The sequence below is a fragment of the Ambystoma mexicanum genome, chromosome 5q (assembly GCF_040938575.1).
Source record: "Ambystoma mexicanum isolate Mex_15411 chromosome 5q, UKY_AmexF1_1, whole genome shotgun sequence".
NCBI lineage: Eukaryota > Metazoa > Chordata > Amphibia > Caudata > Ambystomatidae > Ambystoma > Ambystoma mexicanum.
Window position 1 is genome coordinate 23299199 of NC_090933.1, and position 18219 is coordinate 23317417.

The 18219-nt window shown below is 47.0% G+C and overlaps 1 protein-coding gene across 1 annotated transcript in view; it reads left to right on the forward strand.

Moving 5' to 3' along the window:
* LPCAT1 (lysophosphatidylcholine acyltransferase 1) overlaps positions 1 to 18219 on the forward strand; it is a 1148174-nt gene that overhangs the window by 816816 nt on the left and 313139 nt on the right. Inside the window, exon 8 of the mRNA XM_069620435.1 lies at positions 9348 to 9402. Coding sequence (XP_069476536.1) covers positions 9348 to 9402 — 55 coding nt within the window. The remainder of the gene's footprint in view (positions 1 to 9347; positions 9403 to 18219) is intronic.

The following is an 18219-nucleotide window of genomic DNA, read 5'->3' on the forward strand; positions in this document are numbered from 1 at the left end:
GGTTTCTGCCTAACACACATCAACATGAATACTTATCTTATGACCCGTTGCACAAGTTGTAATATAATGACTATGTGCAATATCTGTAACAGTATGATGTTTTGTAGTATTCACAATGTGTCAACGACCGCTACCATGCCTGTACCTGTGTAACTAAGTTCTTGCAAGTAACAGCGCCTCAATGCCCCTGGGCTGCTTGCGCGCTATATAAATAAATAAAATAAATAAATATAAAAGTGGCGATAATGGGCACCCCTGCTGTGTGCCCCTACCTATTTCTATGCTATGAGAAACTTGTTTGTTAATCGGCAACCTTATCATGGGAGCTTGCTAATTAGCCCATACCATCTGGATAAACTTGTTCCCCATTCCCATCTGTTCGATTGTGATAAATAAAAAAGGCCATTCCACATGATCAAACGCCTTTTTGGCATCTAAAGACGCTAAAACTGCAGGGATCTGTTTTAAATTCGTTTTTTCAATTAAATGGGTTACCTTTCTAATGTTATCCAAAGTCTCTCTTTCCAATATAAGCCCTGATTTGTCTGTATGTATCAACTCGGGTAGAAGCTGAGCCAATCTCGCTGCCAAAATGCTAGTAAATGGCTTCTCATTGATATTTAGTAAGGCAATGGGTCTATAACGGCCGAATTTCGTCGGTTCTTTCCCTGGTTTTCGAATAACCAGCACCTTCGCCTCCGACATAGTTGGTGTGTCAGCCCCTTTGACCCCTATCATGTTAAATAATTCCATTAATTCCGGGATCAACTGCCTCGCATATTTCTTACAAAAATCAGCCGGAAACCTGTCTGGTCGCAGTGCTTTATTTATTGGTAACACTCTTATTGCCACCATGACCTCCTCCTCGCTAATTTCCCTGTCTAGATCCTCCCGCCTCGTCAGTATTATTTTGGGAATGTTCATCTCACCTATGTAGCGTTGTATCTCTTGATAATCGGGGTGACTTGACGCGTATAGTGTTTCATAGAATTGAGCAAAAGTTTTGATTATTTCCTCAATCTCATTTACTATTGACCCGTCTGACTGCGATATTCGCTGTACCAGCATCGCAGCCTCCATTCCCTTCAATTGTCAAGCCAGCAATTTATCAGCTTTATTAGCGCAAACATAATATCTTTGTTTAGTTATGAGTAAGGATGTCTCTGCTCTTAGAGTCTGTAAAATATTCAGCTGACTATTCAATTCCAGCTATATAGTGTTTCTCGCATTTGGATCTCTAGATCTCCTTCTATCTGAGCCCTCTGTTTCTCCCGCTAAATCCTCCAGGTTACTTACAACCATCTGCAAGAATGTCCCCTGTCCTGTATTAGGCGCGTACACTGTTGCCAGGGTGATTAGTTTGTACTCCATTTGCAACAACAATAAGATATCTTCCTTCCTTGTCTGCTTTATATCGTACCACGGATGCCCTTAATGTGTCTCTAAATCCTATCATTACCCCCAGGGTCTTCCCAGCTGTGTTGGATTGATATATTCTACAAAAGAAACAAAATGTCCCCACTAATTTGTCCACCTTCATAATGTGTGTTTCCTAAAACATAATGATGTCCACTCTTTCCTTTTTAAATATAGCTTCCACCTTTTTCCGCTTCACAGGGGAATTTAATCCTCCTATATTATGACATAACCTTGAATATGTATATTTAGAAATGTTTGCTTTTGTAATCAAATTATTACCCTATAGATATATTTGTCACACTGAATCTGCTGGTTTCCTCCACGATAATCAGTCTAGTCTTGGAGCATACAGAGGCACGGAAACTGCTCTCCTGAACACCTCTGAAGACTTGATCTCAAATCTCAACACTAACACTCCCTCTGTCCTCATAATTCTCAATCTCACCTCTGCCTTTGACACAGTGAACCACAACACCCTGATCACATGTCTCTGCGACACCCTGGGAATCACAGGTCAGGCTCTGGCGTGGTTAACCTCCTTCCTCTCCGACTGCCCATCCCAGGTGGAACTTGGGTCATTTCTTTCTTCTATCACTCTCTCAACCTGTGGCGTTCCCCAGGGCTCTATCCTTTCGCCCTGGTTCTTCAAGGTCTATGTTAGGCAGAATTGCATGCAGTACCCTCTGGGACCACCGCATACAATTAGGACTACAGGGGTAAGCAAAAACCAACCTTTGGTATAAGTCGGTACTGCACAATTTATGGTAGCGAGCTGAGCAGCCAGGCTTATCTCAAGAGAGAATGTGAGCAGCACAAGGATGTTACACAGAGGTCTTACAATCACAGTGGTTCAAGTAGACAGTTACACTCGATGTTTCTTGGTAAAACACTTACTAATTTATTACACAATAATTTAGAAAACATTCACTAGAAGGAGGCAACTTAATACTATACACAAATATACTTCAATACCAAACCAATACGTTTCTGAGTAAATTAGGCTCCCCTGAAATAGGAGAAAAATGGCATTTCAGTTACTTTCAATTGGAATAAAAAGGCACAAGTTAATAGAATAGATCACAAATACTTTCTTAGGCAGTGCAAATAGTTTATGTTCACTAGAGGACTCAATTCAGTTCAATAGGCCTAGGCCAAAGTAATTGGACTAGTGTCTTGCATAGGAAAGAGCAAATGTTAAAGTCTTTGCCAATGTTCTCAAAAGTAGTTTGTACGAAAAAGAATCATCTGTTGGATCACAAGCTGATTAGGCCTGCAAGTTGGGAAAGTTCCATGAACTTTCACTGCGAGAGAGGCGTTCTGTCAATCGGGTTGGCACAGTACCTTAATATGAAGCAAAAGATGCAGCCGAAGACATTGGTTCCTGGCAGTTCCTGCAGATCTCACTGTTCCTGATCCTCAGTCATGGGGAAAAGAGGGAGAACGTTGGGGGACTCCTGCAGTGCACGGGGTCATCGGAAAACGCTGACAAAATGGAGTTACTTCGATTCAAGTAGCTGTCATCAAGCACACAAGCTAGATAGAAAAGGGTAGCATTTGACTGCTACATGAGTTTCTAGACCTAAGCGATACTAGGTAACCCCTCCAGCACTCTATAGGAAGATAGTGTGTGCTGGGTCTAGGAATTTAAAAATACTAGTAAAGTCAATGTAACCTTACATTCTCTGGGAAACAGTAGTTTATCCCAGAGAATGTATTTAAACATTTTGGAAGTCTAAAAAGACATACCTGTGTCGCTGCACTGAGGGTGCTGTGTGACACACATACAAAATGATGATGCCTATGGAATTGTCTGAAACTCCATAACCAAAAGAAATAATCACACAGAAAACAAACAGAATTAAAACGTTCAAAGCTTCAAAGTTTAGCAAAATAGCTGGAGGGCTCTAAGGTAGAGGGAATTGGCACATTTATAAGAATTCTCCCTAACAGTCTACATGGCTACGTTGGCACCTGTGATTGCCTCTTTCATCTATAACTTCCAGTGTAATGCAGATGACACGCAACTCTCCTTCAGGCTACCCTCAGCAACCTCCTCTACCTCGCTCATATCTTACTGTCCGCAATTCAGTCTTGGTGTGCTGCGAAAGACCTCTGCCTCAACGCCAGTAAGAATGAGATTGTGCGCATTGGGACTCTTGTTCCCGTTTTCCAGCTCTCGCTTTGGCTGGCCTCCCTTGGCCCTGCGCCCGCACCCACCTGCGAGGCAAAAAACCTTGGTAATCTTCGATTCCACTCTTTCCTTCTCCACTCACATTTTGCACAGCTCTAAGAAGTCCAACTACCAGCTGAAACTCCTGAGAGGTACTCTTTATTTTCCCACCTTCCCCCAGCGGCTCACTGTCTCCATATCCCTGGTTCTCTCAAGGCTGGACTGCTGCAACAGTCCCAGAAACAGTGCGACCTGCAACGGAACCAGGTGGGATTTGGCGAAGTTGATGGAGAATCCCAGGTCCGTGAGCAGTTGGATGGTCTTCGCTGTGTGCCTGACTGCGAGATCTCTTGTCTTTGGTCGGATGAGCCAATCGTCCAGGTAGGGATAGACTTGGATCCCCTGCAGGCGCAGCCACTGATGCTAGGCACATGGTGAATACCCTGGGCGCCGACTTCAATCCGAAAGGAAGGGCCTTGAACTGGTAGTGCCGTCCTTGGACTACCTATCTGAGAAACTTTCGATGTCCTTTTAGAATGGGGATGTGAAAGTAAGTAGGCATCCTCAAAGTCCAGCGACGATAGGAAGTCGCCTTCCTCCAGCTGCCCCAGCACGTGCTTGAGGGTGACCATCCGGAACTTCTGGGCCTTGATGTACTTGTTTAAATGACGAAGGTCCAGGTTGGGTCGCCAACCGCCGGTCTTCTTTCTTACAAGGAAGTATCGAGGGTACACTCCGGGGCCCTGGGGCCTCTTTCGGACGAGCTTAATGGCTCCTTTCTTCAGCATCGCCCTTACTTCCAGCAGCAGTTGTGGCACGTGGTTTTCCTTCCTGGCCACGGGTGGAATGCGGGGGCACTTCTTTAAAATCTTGAGTGTGCCCGTGGGCCAGGGCATCCAGCACCTATCGGTCGGTGGAGATGGACTCTCACACTTTGACAAACTTCGCCATCCGGCCTCCCACCGGGGTGCTCATGTGGGGGCCCGGCGCTATGGCCGGTTCAGTCCTGCTTAGCAGCAGCCTTGCCGCTTTGGCCTCCTTGGTGACGACGACAAAATCCTCCTGACTTGCCGCATCCTCTGTAGACCTGCGACGATGAGTGTGCCGCCTGGTGGTACATCGAGAAGCCACTGCCGAATCCTTTGAAGGCACCTTGCTTGCCTCTGGAGTTCCGAAAGGGCGGCCGTCTTTGCTGCAAAACCCCCATGGCCGGGGCCGTCTCTGTGTCGGCCTTGATGGCCTGCAGTGATTCGTCCACTGTCTTCCCAAACAGGTTATTCCCGTCGAAGGGCATGTTCAAAACTCTGGTTTGCATGTCCTGGCGGAAATCGGTCGCATTGAGCCAACCACGCCGTCGAAGACAAACACTGTTGCCCAACTGACGGAAACCGGTGTCAGGCAATGCCGGTGGCCACAGTTATGGCGTGGTCCGACGCCACCTCGTCCTCCTGCAGGATCTCCAGGGCCTCCTCCCTCTTGTCGTCCGGGAAGAAGTCCAGCAGAGGAACTATCTTAAACCAAAGCTCCCTGTCATAGTGGGCCACAATCGCTATATCGTTGGACGCTTTAATCGCCGCCAACGACGAGATGACCCGTCGCCCCATGGCGTCCAGTTTCTTCCCCTCACCGTCTGGGGGGAGGTTGAAGTCGAAGCCGTAGCCCCCGCCGCCTTATTCTTGGCCGCCGGCGAGACGACCGAATCCGGGATGGGCTGCACCCTAAGGCACAGAGGGGGAGAATCCGGGACTTCTTCTCGTACGGGTCTCTCTTGGTTGGGGTTGTGGATGGGTTCTTCAGGAGCAACAGCCCCTCGTCCCAGATGTCGTAAAGTAACTGGACCGAGAAGACCGTCTTCCTTTTGGCCTCACGCCGTTGATAGAGGAAACCTTCCTTCTTCTCTTCTTCGGGGCAGAGCTCGAAGAGCTTGGATGCCCTGGCAATCATGGTGTGAAAGGAGCCAATTTCGTCGGGCGGGGAGGTCCGAGGGGGTGGCGATGGAGGGCCCATCCCATTGTCACCACCGTCGTCATCCGTCCCCATTGTGGCCTTCTTTGTACCCATGTCCTACCTAGGATCAGGGGCAGGAGATGAAGGCTGTGAGGACCGCGAAGGCTGGAGGGGTGGGGGGGGGTGAACTCTCCTCCGCTTGCTTGCAGGGCCCCCCAACAGGCCAGGCTCTCCTGGATCGTCCATTGTGGGTAAGGGCAACCTCGTCCTTATCTCCGTACATAAGGCCTGGATCACCATTAAGATGGCTCCCGAGTTGTCCCGTGGCTCGGGTACCGGCTGCGACGGGCGCGACGGTTGGGGAGTGAAATCCTCCGCCTCCACGGAAACCTCATCGGCACCGCCATCGCTCTCTTCCTCCACCTCGTCGAGATCCCTCCCGTGGGACCGGACCTCCTTGAACTTCTTGTTGAGGATCTTCACGACTCCAGCCAGCTCCGCCTCAGAGGCTTTATCCGTGTCCATTATGGCCACCGCCCCCCCTCTTTTCCACTGGGGTTCTCACGGGGGTCTTATCGATGGGCTGAAAAGAGGATTCCCTCCGCGGTGGCAGGGGAACTCTGGGCCCCGAGGTCGCCTCCACTGGGGGAGCCTCCACAGGCTTCGCCAGTGCTGCCACGACTCCCTCGATAGAGGCCTTAGCCGGGTGAATCAAGGCCTTCTTGACTTTGGGCGCGCTTGAGGCCTTCACCTTGGGGGAGGGTCACCGCCCCGCTCCCCCTTAGCTACTTCCGTCGGGATCGACCGGGGCTTCTCCAGAAGCTTACCCGGGTTCTCCGATTTTCTCTTCCCAGAGACAGATCCAGGCTCGTGGTTGAGGGTGTCGGTGAACACTTTCTGCAATCCACATCCGGGGCAGTTCCTGAACAGCTTGGATCCGGGTGTCGAGCTTCCTTTGTCCTGGGCCATGTCCACGGGGTAAGCCTCAAGGTCTTCTGGAATGCTCAAAGAAGCGTAGCTCGATGAAAACTTCGCCCTTGAGGGGCGTAGAAAATTCCGAAAATTAAACTCTTTGAAAAATCGCTAAACGCAGTAAAAGCTCGAGAGCTATAGCACAGGGACTCCCAACACTTGAACGTGCGGTAAAAATCTGCAGATGGCTGCCAGAGGAGGTGCTTAGGTAGAGGGCAGTCATTGGCTGGGGGCAGTATGACCCAGAGACCAGTGATTTGTTACGAGTAGAAAGACAGTTCAGAAATGAAACTGAAACTGATTTTTTTCTTTACCGAGGAAACCCATTCTGATGACGGGGAAGATTCATGAGCATGTGACTCCATGCCAGACCCATGCTGGAGAACAACAGTTACAGGTAGGTAAGTAACTTGTTCCATCCCTCCACTCGAGCCTCATGCCGCTAGGTTTTAGCTCCTCCAACGATCTTTGTGCTACGTCTAAGCCACTGGGGAAAGTCCTTTAATCTGGTCACAATTGTTCTTGGCGAAGGGGCGCTGTCCTCAATATTCTGTTTTTGCCTTCAGAGGGGTGTGCCCTCGCTGTCCCCGACACTAAGCTTTCATGCGGTGTGCGCCTGCAGCGCTGCTCTGTTAAGGGCTGCCTCTTCGCTTGCCTCGGCTCTGACTTCTCACCTTCTTTTGCCTTGTCCGCCGCAAGCAGGCGCGCCACATTTTCACTTTGGCGTATCCCTGTTCCTTCCCTGGCCGCACCTTTCTCGGGGGTGGGGCAGGGCTGGAAGTTCCAATTACTTGATTCCGGGGTATACCCTTAGTTTATCTGGCTCCCGTGTTCTTCCTCATGCCCGACCGGCACCCGAATCTCATATACGCGGTCTGCTAAATTTTCGGAGCGGAGGAATGGACTTCACGCCCTTATTCACCGGCGGCTATCTTGAAAGATTCTCTGAAAGTGTTTTTGTTCTATAAGAAATAAAAGGAGGATGCATACCTGCATGCAGAGAAAAGCAATGCAATGTGCTCATGCAAAAATATTAAGATAGTGGCAAAAAAGTTAAACATGATGTTAAGTACAATGAGGACATCTAAGCTAGAAATCGCTGTAATAACAGAAAGGAATGATGTAAACGAAGAAGTGAGCCTGAGAGAAGTACAACTATGTAGTTGGTGAAATCTTATGAGTGTTACTTATTATTTGATTGAGGGAAACGGTAGATAACGACGAACAAAATATCTCCCAAAAAAAAACACCTTATAGTTTCAGGATAAAGTAAGCTTGGCCTCTTATTGAAAAAATGTCTTAGAAGTGAGCGAAGGTTTGGATACATGCGGGTGGTATGAGTCAAACAAGGCATGTTCATTGTTACGCACTGCATCTGATCTCCTTGCGGGAGGCTTTGTTTTCTGGGAACCATGTATTTGAGTTTATAAAGAGGGAATGTCGTTTAGGACACATTTTCCCGTCTCATTCCACAGCAGAATAAGGGCCATAATGAAGGATAAGAAAGCCTTTGATTTGAAGTTCCATGGATCCTCATTTGTCTTCAGAGCTGTACCTCGCAGAATGGCAAGCGGTTTTACAGACTGAATGCCAATCCGGAGGTTTGCAACTGATGAGCCGCAGAATAGTATATGTTGTACAATTTCTGACTTGCATATTGAATTTACGATAGGCAATATTGCTGTCCAAAATTTGAATGTGTTTACTGCCCTCAGATGTAGAGTGCCAGGACAATCGTAAGGTGATCAGTTTGCATCTGACAAGTTTGATCAGGGTCCCAAAAGTATGGTATAGTGTAAATAAATGATGTAACGATTATGAGACGACCACCAAGGTAAATATTTTTTAGATACCTTTGCCCATGTTTTTTTTCATATTGCTCCACACTAAGGGGAGAGCTTGGGCCTTTCTTCCACCTCTGTTCTGTGGCAATGAGCTTCTATTTTTTCTTTATTGAAAGTCCTTCCATGTGAAGAAAGTCATTGAAGTCTTTGTTGAGGACTCTGTAGTGCTTTTGCGTTTTTGCGAACATGACTGAAGGGCTCATAGTTTCTCTAGTCAGGAAGTCCTTCACCAAGTGTAAATGTTTGAGCTGCCACAAAGGCTAGTAGGTTGTTTTCTTGAAATTTGATTGGATGGCTATTCCATGGTGAGGTGTAAATTGGTCTTTATTTGAAATACTGTGTTACATATGTGCAGATTAGGGCAATATTTGAAAAAAAGATTCTTTTTGATCAAACCAGGAGTGTTTTTCAGTGGGGATTGGATGCAAAGTTCCCAAAATACCCCTCTTTTGTCCTAAATTGTTAACTTAATTCTAATATAAAACCCATTGATTATCAAAAAAATGTTTTATTGTTTGTGATATTCATATTCTGCTAGAAAGCTCATGGCGAATCCTAAAAAGCTAAATTTCTATGCAAAATGTTTCCTATCAAAATACATTTTATCACTATCCACAGTGCTTTGTTTTGCACTTAAAATATCATTACTTTTTATCCAAATTGTGTTTTGTCACAAATATGCCACTCCTTCCCCTCAGACCATCTGACAGACGGATAAGGAGAGAGAAGGGCTTCTGTCTAACCCACTCTACCTCATCTATGCCTTTTATCCTTTCTTCTACTGATGCAAACCTCACACCCTTCTCTCACAGCCACACAGCTGGCTGAGCAAGAAAGATGGCACAGGCCTCCCTTGGTGGCATTGAGGGGGATTAGGTCAGTACTGCTCGAAGTTTGACTTTTCCAGCCAGCCACATTCATGCCAGCTTTGATGTGATTGCTTATCAGTGCCATTGCTTGTTAATGGAATTTCTCCATATGATGTTGTCTTTCAGGCTGGACATTCTCTGGCTGAGCCTGTGCCAGTTTCACAATTATGTGGAAATTGAGGTCAGTAAAAAGGTTTTTTTTAAAGTGTGGATAAGTCAAACATGTGAAAATCTAATATGTTTGTGTATTCAAATAAGTGCAATTGAGGTACAGATTGGTGTGTTTTCTTACAGGAATTTAAGTGGTTCGGGCCCTAGCAACTTATTAAATTCTGACTGGCTACTGTCTGTTGTTGGGACCTGGTGACAACTGGCAGGTTCACCCATGTTTGCTCCTGAGATTCTGCTGCCTCCATCGGTGTAGCAGGATTGTACCTTGTTAGCGAAGATTCATTTTTGCTACTTTTCTTCCATAGTTTCCTGTGGAACCCAATTCTTGTGGCTCTGTTTTTATATTGTCCTGACTTTTTGGAGGGAAGTAAAGCTTTCAGCTTCACTTCCGTTGCCTTTTGCTCATTGTTATGGGGAAACAGGCCAGTCCTTCAGACTATCAGTACTGTGAAACTGTTTGCCTTTTTGAATTATTGTACTATTTCACATTACACAATGCAATTGGGATACATTTGTAACACCCTAGCTTTTTACATGTGTCTCTTTTTGTTACTTTTATATGTGGCTAAAGACAAGTTGGTGGCAGCATTTACATGTTTACCATTTTTGCATTATTTTTGGTAAACACATTCCCGGAACATGTATGAGTACCAAATGTAGCTAGTGCCCTAAAATGGCCATGCCAAAAGTTCTTTGCTTGTTCTTTGGCCATATTGTAGTTTGGCCTTCTTCCTGCCCTCTCAGGTCAGGAAAGTCCTTATAAGGTCATATACTTGCCTGGGAAAGATGTGGCTTTCACGGGCTTAGTGAGCCTTTGTGTGTGTGTGTGTGTGTGTGGCCCAGAAGGGGGCATGAACTGTCTAGTTCCAATCTACATCTGTTGTGCCAGAAAGTCTGGGTGTGGGGCAAATGTGAAACCTGATTGGATACCGACTGGTTGTTTGAATAGTGCAGATCCTTATCATTGGCGGGCTTGGACTTGCTTCCAGCTTGGATTTCCGATAAGAAGGAAGACCTCTGCAACGATTTCTTCAGATCGTCATTGAAGCCAAGAATCCCACGAAGAGCAGCTTGCTGAAGATCTGAAGGTAACTCCTGGAGTGGATCAGTCTCTCTTCCAGTAACCAGCCTGGTGAAGCCCTGCTCCTCTTCCTGATCTCCGAAGACTGTGGCCGATGCTTCAGCCCTTGAACTAGTGGGACCAACTAGTCTTGATTCCTTCTCAAGGATCCAGTCCTTCAGAGCCTTTGGGAAGTGTCTCTGGATTGCCCAGCAGACTGACAAGCTCTCTCGTGGGTTTTCTCGCCAGCAGTTTCGTCGCTCTGCGTTCAAGTCGGCAACTTTGGTGGTGGCCAGCTTGTGCCACAAGTAGCCGTCTACCAGAATTTCCGCTTTCCACTTTCGTGCAAACCTATCCTGGAACAGCTGCCGTGACCGAATTTGGAAAGATGCCTGTTGTCGCCTATTAGTCAAGTGTCCTGCAGAGGTCTGCATAAGTGGATTTTGCATTTCTTCTCCAAAAATGGTTGTATCTTGCATTTCCATTCAACCGGAAGAATCCTCAAATCTTCAACTCCTGGGCACCTCTCACTGGCGCAAATGGCAGAAGATCGATCCCCCAGAACCCCTAAGAAGATCCAAAAAGTAATCTGGGAAAATCTGAGTCGGGGGATGGAGGGGGTTGGGAGGGGTAAAAAAGCATCAGTGTGTCTTGCCCCTCACACCTCCCGTCCTCCATAGGATAACATTGGGAACAAGTCTCTTTGACTCCTAATTCCATTCCAATTACCTTTGCTCATTTGACCTGGGTTGGCCTTGGCTCTCGAAGAAAGAAAATCTCTTATTTACTCCTGATAAAATTGTTGTAGAACTCTATCACTACAATACAAGCCTATTGAATCCTATCTACAGAGACATCATAATGGTGAGAAACATTGTGTGGCTCCTTTGACTTTTGGGCACAAGGACCCATTCATTTTAGGGTTTGGAATTAAGTTAAGACATTGTATTGTGATCTCTTTCCATCATTTACAGTATCTGAAATACCTGCTTTGCTGATTAAGTTATTTGATGTATGTTTGAACCTATGGTTACCGTGTATATTTGTATTATAGGGTGTTGTGCGATAATACTGCGTGTTGGGTTCCTTTTCCAGTGTGTTCATAAGGCCAATAATAATTAACTGTATTTTTCTACTTTTCTGTCAAAATCGAATTATTGTGTACCCAACTGTGTTCACTCTTTGAGAGCCCCTGACCTCCCACTCACATTCTCCTGAGATTAAGTCTCAACTGCTTTCCATTTCTGCCCTGATTGACTCTTGACTAAACTCTGAGTTCCCACCCAGTTCACTTTAACGAGGATGGCCTCCTAAAATCCATCTACCAGGCCAGATTCTAGAAATCAATCTTAACGAACCTTCAGTGCCTGGAAACATTGAAGCACAAAAAGTAACCAGTGGGGCCCTTTAGTAAGTCACTGGTCCCTGCAGAGCGCTGCTAAAACACACCTTCGACCAAAAAGACGTTTTCAAAGGTGTGTTTTGTGTATGGGCAATTAAATTTTAGCATTCTGTTTTAGTTTTGATGGCGGGTTTTTGCGAGTGGGTCCACATTTCTTATGCTGTGTTGGCCTCTGTGCCCGTAGCATGTAACGGGCAGTTCTCTGAAGCAGGTGCTATGCTTTACTGTATTGGAATAGGACATTTGGACCTTCCTTGCATGCCTGCAAATCAGGTACTTGTAACACTATGAACCATTTTACAAGGTTTAAAACCTATATTGATTTAATTTGATTGGATGCATTTTTGTTTCATTAATTTTAGTAAATTTGTTTTAATGGCGATTTACTATATTATTTTTAGCAAACCGTTTTAATAGATGTTTCCTCTTTTATGCAAGTTAAAGAAACTCACTGCGTCTGTCGGGACCTTCCTTTGGGAGTACGCAGACCACACCTACTTAAAGAATTTCCTTGGTTACTTGCGATATTTAGGCTCCTCAAGGTACTTCTAAATATCCACCCTCAAAAATTGTTTTGTCACTTGTTCAGACCCCTTGCCCTTATTTTCTTGGCTCGGATAGGCCCATTACTCGATTTCTTATATGTTGCCAATCCACCTGTAATGAGAAGTGGAGTAGTCTCAAAAGATGGTGGTTAAACATATTATTTCAGTAGCCAAGAAATGTACTACAATCCATTGATTCAAAAAAACAGAATAAAATAAAAAGTGGTAAATACAAGAACCTGTCCCGCAAGATGGCACTGGGAGTTTAATAGCTGCCCGCAGAGCTCACTTTCTCACCTGCACGCCACAAGTTCTATCCCGCCAATGTAGATCACTAGATTAGTGCACCTGCCACAGACAACTCTGTAGCCTGTAGACCACTGATTAAAATGCCAGCATGGCAAGCACTCGTTTCTTCCTCCTTAGGTTGATAAATGAAGTAACTTTAAACTGGACATTCGTTGAAGTGCCTTTTGGGGGGAGGGGTGGTGGTATGAAAATGTATATGGAATGTTCTTACTTTACTCCTTCATTGGACAAAATGCAGGGAGGACTGCACATGCATACATTTTTCGACTGCCTTCACTGAAACATGGCGAGACCAGCGGACCCACCTTCACTATCAAGACCTTATCTCATCTCCCTCCTCCCCCAAAATGAGCGATCAGCCTTCCAGTTAGCCGTTTATAAAAATTGAAATGATGGTCTCTTAAGAAGAAAGGAGCTAAGCGATGCTTTCTAAGGAAACGGGCATCCGTGTGGCAGCCACCTGCAGGAGTTGGGTGTTCATGCATCTATCGTCCCTCTGGTGACTTTTGCCTCCCTGCACATGTACCTTCTTCCTCAAACAACGCCGAGCAGAGATGATCGCTGTGACTGTATGTTTAAAGAGGAAGGGGACGTCTGCCTTTTGTCACGAGGCCACGGGCTCCAGATTGAAATTTAATCACGCCAGGTGTAGCAGAAGATTTTTGCTCCAATTATAATTTCTCTTTTAATGCCTTTTTCTTCAAAAAGTAAGGTTACAATTCACACATTTTTGTTGCTCTTGATGTCCGAACATTAGATCTTGCTAAGATTAAAAGTCTAAAAGTGTGGGCATTGGCAGAGATATGCTGAAAGACAAAGCCCTACTGTGGCGCTTCTCTGTTTCACAAAGGAGTAGCAAAAAAAACCAAACATTTGAGTGGGTTTGCGATCATACAAGAAGTTTGAATTCCTTTGAAAAAATGCAAACACTCGTAAATCAAAAATTAAGTTAAATGCACTTCCAAAATAAAACCGAAAATGTTAGTCACTATTCAATATTATCTTGATGTCAATTGTTGAAGTAAGATCCAAACCTTTGAATATTCATATTACTCTTGAGTCAGAGTATGTAACAACACAAATTGGTTTATATTAAGTTAGTTTCACTTAATTGTGATAAACACTATTTCAAGAGTGTGGCGAAATAGTGAGAAAAGTTCTCTTCTGGTCCTTATTAGTGTTCATAAGGAATTATGTCCTTTGTTGTTGTTCTCTTGTGGTCCTTATTAGTGTTGATGAGGATTTATGTCCTTGGTTGTTGTTGGAGTAATATTGAAGAGCAATTGGCTCGATGTTGATGAAGAGTCCTTTTGAGGCTTTGTGTAAAGGGAGAGTCCTGTTGGGGACAATGCAAAGATGCCTGATTGATCCTTTGAACCTCGACACGTGTTTCCCCACCGCATGGTCACGGTGGTTCTACAGGAGGAGAGTATTTCATCAGAAAGATTTGTCCATTTTTTTGTTTAAGTTTCCATTGTAAGCACTATTGTGCGTTTATATATTAGGAACACAAAGTGGAATAATGGTGTTCAAATGGTGCAGGAACCATGTAAAGGATCAAGAGTCCTTCCAATGTGGTTATCGATAGTATGCTGGATCCTTCTCGCTCGGAGAGATGAGACGTCCGCCTGGCAGAGATATGTATGACGGAGCTAGATAGAGACTCTATATAGACATACTTGCTGAACGCTACACTCTTGCTTTCAACGCACCACCAGGCGCACTCGTCGGTGATCGCTGTGATGCCACTCTACTCTAAGCCTCAGTAGTCCACGGCCACCTCATCCTCGTTGCTGCTAGGAAAGGAGGAGAAGATCTTGGACGAGTACGGGAAAAAGCTGTGATCCAACGCCTCCCTGCACCTGCGTCAAGCCAACGCGGATGCCATGTTGGCAGCCGGTAACCAGAGGTTGTGGTGGGAAATGGCAGACTTCTTTCCGGAACTTCCAGTGCAGAGCCAAGTACGCTTCAAGGCTGGTCTAGGAGACTCCAGGCTGGTAGCGCAGGACATCATGGAGTCCACAGTGGCCCACATCGATACCTCTTGCCTGTGCCATCTTCATCGGCACGTACATAAGAAGGACGGCTTGGCTTCGGGCTACTAAGTTTAACCTCGAATTCCAGGATCGCATATTGGACCTTCTTTTCGAGGGTAATGACCTCTTCCACTCTACCACTAATGAGGAATTGGATAAGAACAACAGCTCACAAACCGTGAAGTCTCTATCTATTCTTACGAAAGCCACGGCCAAGGCGTACACCAAGTCGCATCAACGCACCGATAAGGGGCGGGTGTTTTTCGGGTTCCGGGGATTCCAGGAACAGAGGTCGTGACAACCTGACCGCTCGCCGAGCCAGCACCGGCGCAAGCAACAAAAAGCAGTTGGGAGGTGTGGGGGGGGTCAAGGGCTTGTTTCAGTCCCCCTCCTCAGCAGCAGCCTCAGAGAGCACAAAGGCATGATGCATCCCTCTGGGTCCACATGTCTCCAGTGGGGGGAAGGCTAGCCTCACATGCAGTTTTGGCGCCAGAACTTTGCAGACCCATGGATCCTCTCGTAGTATCCACGGATTGCCGCCTACCTATATCTCCCTCTCCTCCTTCCTCCCCTCCCACAGGTTGGGACGGCAACTCTGGTGGCGGAGATCCAGTCGCTCATCGAGAGCCAGGCAGTGGAAGAAGTACCAGCCTGCCAGAGAGGATTAGGCTTCTATTCCAGGATTTTCGCCATACAAAAGAAGAACCAAGCTGGCCCGAGAGTTATGTTGGACCTCTCCACCCTCAGCCTCTCCCTACCTCTCCAAAAATTCAAGATGGTTAAGCCAGCACTCATTGCAAACACACTAGACAAGGGAGATTGGATGTGCTCCTGGATCTGAAGGACGCTTACCTACATGTCCCGATTTGGCAGCCCCATCGCTCCTTCCTATGCTTCAGGATCATGGGCTGTCATTTCCAGTACATGGTGCTACCATTTGGCCTCAACTCAGCCCCCAGGGTGTTCACCAGACTCATGAATGCAGTGGCAGCCCTCCTCAGGGCCCAGGAACACCATGTCTACCTGGACGACTGGCTCGTCAGGGCAAGATCCCCGTAGGGGGTTGTCCACACCACATCTGCGCTCATGAGTACACTCCATGACCTGGGGTTTACCATCAACCTCAAGAAGTCTCAGCTGCAGCCCACGCAGAGCCTCACCTTCCTGGGCCTTATCTGGGATACAAGCTCCGAGAAGTTATTTCCCTCGTAGTATAAGATTACGGCCATCAAGAGGGCCACTACGCACTTCCTTACCAGATCAGTCACTTGGGCTTGGTGGTACCAGCACGTACTGGGTAGCATGGCAGCGATCCTCTTGGCCATGCCACACACAAGGCTCTGGATAAGGATACTGGAGCTGCGCTTCGCAGCCTCACGGAATCAGGAGAGGGGCTCCCAAGCGGAGCTGGTCAGCATACTGCCTTCTCTCCACTCGGACCTCACGTGGTGGTCCAAGGACTGCAATCTATGGACAGGCAGGCCATTCCGGCAGCCTACTCCGCAGGTCACCATTACTTCGGACTCCTACCTAGAGGGCTGGGGAGCCACTCTGGACAGCCACAGCGTCCATGGAGTCTGGACCCTGAAGGAGCAGGAGTCTCATATCAACTGGCTGGAGCTCAGAGCCATTGGGCTAGCCCTCAGGGCCTTCCTTATCCAGACCGACAACTCCACCAGCATGTTCTATGTCAACAAGCAGGGGGGTACCAGGTCCCCTCCGCTGTGCAACATAGCGGTCAGCATGTGGGAATGGGCCCTGGAACACATCTACCTCATGGCGGTCCACCTCCCGGGGGGAATCCAACGTGGAGGGGGACAGACTCGGTAGGCTGGGAGCGGACAATTACGAGTGGCAATTGAATGACAAGGTACTGCAGGTGATTTTCAACACATGGGGCATACTCAAGTAGATCCATTTGCCTCCTGGAGGAACAGGAAGTGCTATCAGTTTGCGTCTTGGCAGGGACTAGGCCCCGGCTCCCTGGGCAACGCCATGCAGATCCACTGGGAGGGCATGACAGCCTATGCCTTTCCAGCCACTCCCCTGATCCCCAGGGTACTCCAAAAGATAAAGGAGGCTTGCCTCCTCAGCATCATAGTGATAGTGCCCTGGTGGCCGGTGAGATAGTGGTTCTCCAAATTGCTCATCCTCTCGGACCAACCACCCATTCACTTTCCGTTGGGCCCAGCACAACTCCTGTCCCAGCAGGGGGCAGGGTTCTCCACCCCGCTCCTCAGAAGCTTGCCGTTGCAGCATAGTTCCTGAGCAGGTCACCCTAAAGCACCTGAACCTATCTTGGGCTAACCTGGAGATCATCCAGCGCACTAGGAGCAAACACCACTAGGAGGCAATACAGGAGTAAATGGAGCAGGTTTTGTCACTGGGCGGATTCTAAGGAAATCAATTGTGCACACTGGACGATGTGCTTTCTAAACATCTGGCGGACCTGTCTAGGTGGGCGGGTAAAGCATAAAGGCCACACCCTGTGTGGGACCTCAATGTGGTTTTGGGCGCCCTGGCGCACAAACCCTTCGAGCCAATGCGTCCGTGGACATCAGGCCGGTCACCATCAAGACAGCTCTATTTGTAGGTCTCACATCCGCTCGCAGAGTCAGCGAGATCCAGAGTCAGCGACACCCAGGCTCTAGTGTCGTCAGATCCCTATATCACGTTCCACAGGGATAAGGTGGTCCTGCGCACTCATCCAGCAGTACTACCTAAGGTATCCTCCGCGTTCCATCTGAACGAGGAAATGGTCCTAGGACGAGGCTCAGAGTCTTGCACTGTCAGGATGTCATATGCGCTCTGAAATTATATCTGAACAGGACCAGGAGCTTCCGCAAGTCTGCACTTTTTGTCACCTTTGGTGGCTCCAGACCTGGGTATAGGGGCATCCAAGGCTTCCATTGCAAGGTGGATGGTCGTGGCCATCAAAGAAGCCTATGAGGGGTAGCACAAGACGCTGCCGGCCAACATGCACGTGTCAGAATTCCACTTCTGAAACTTGACCCCGTAGTGTAGAAGAAGAATTCTTCCCACTAATGTATCACTCTGAATGACGGAATACACATACAAAGTGATCTATTAATTGAAAGATTGGATTGGATTCCCACCGAGACCTCGTGGCTGTAGGGAGCAAACAACAAACAAGATAAGTTTAGGACAATACTGACTAAGGCTTCACAATGCAGTTCCTTTCCGTAAATTCAACTAACCTGAATAGCAATGACAAACTATGAAGAGTAGCCACAAAATACGTCTAAGGCGATATCCACTAGTTTTCTTTTTCTGCAAAAGAATTAGGCACTAATGATACTACTATTCACAGCGAATTGGTGATCGATAATTATAGATACACTTTGACTAGATCCTCTTACCCGAAGATTTCCATTCGTCAGGCTCATGAAGTGCGAAAACACTTCCAAAGAGATAGTTGGCTAAGATGAAAACTTGGTGTTCTGCAGTTGAAAAC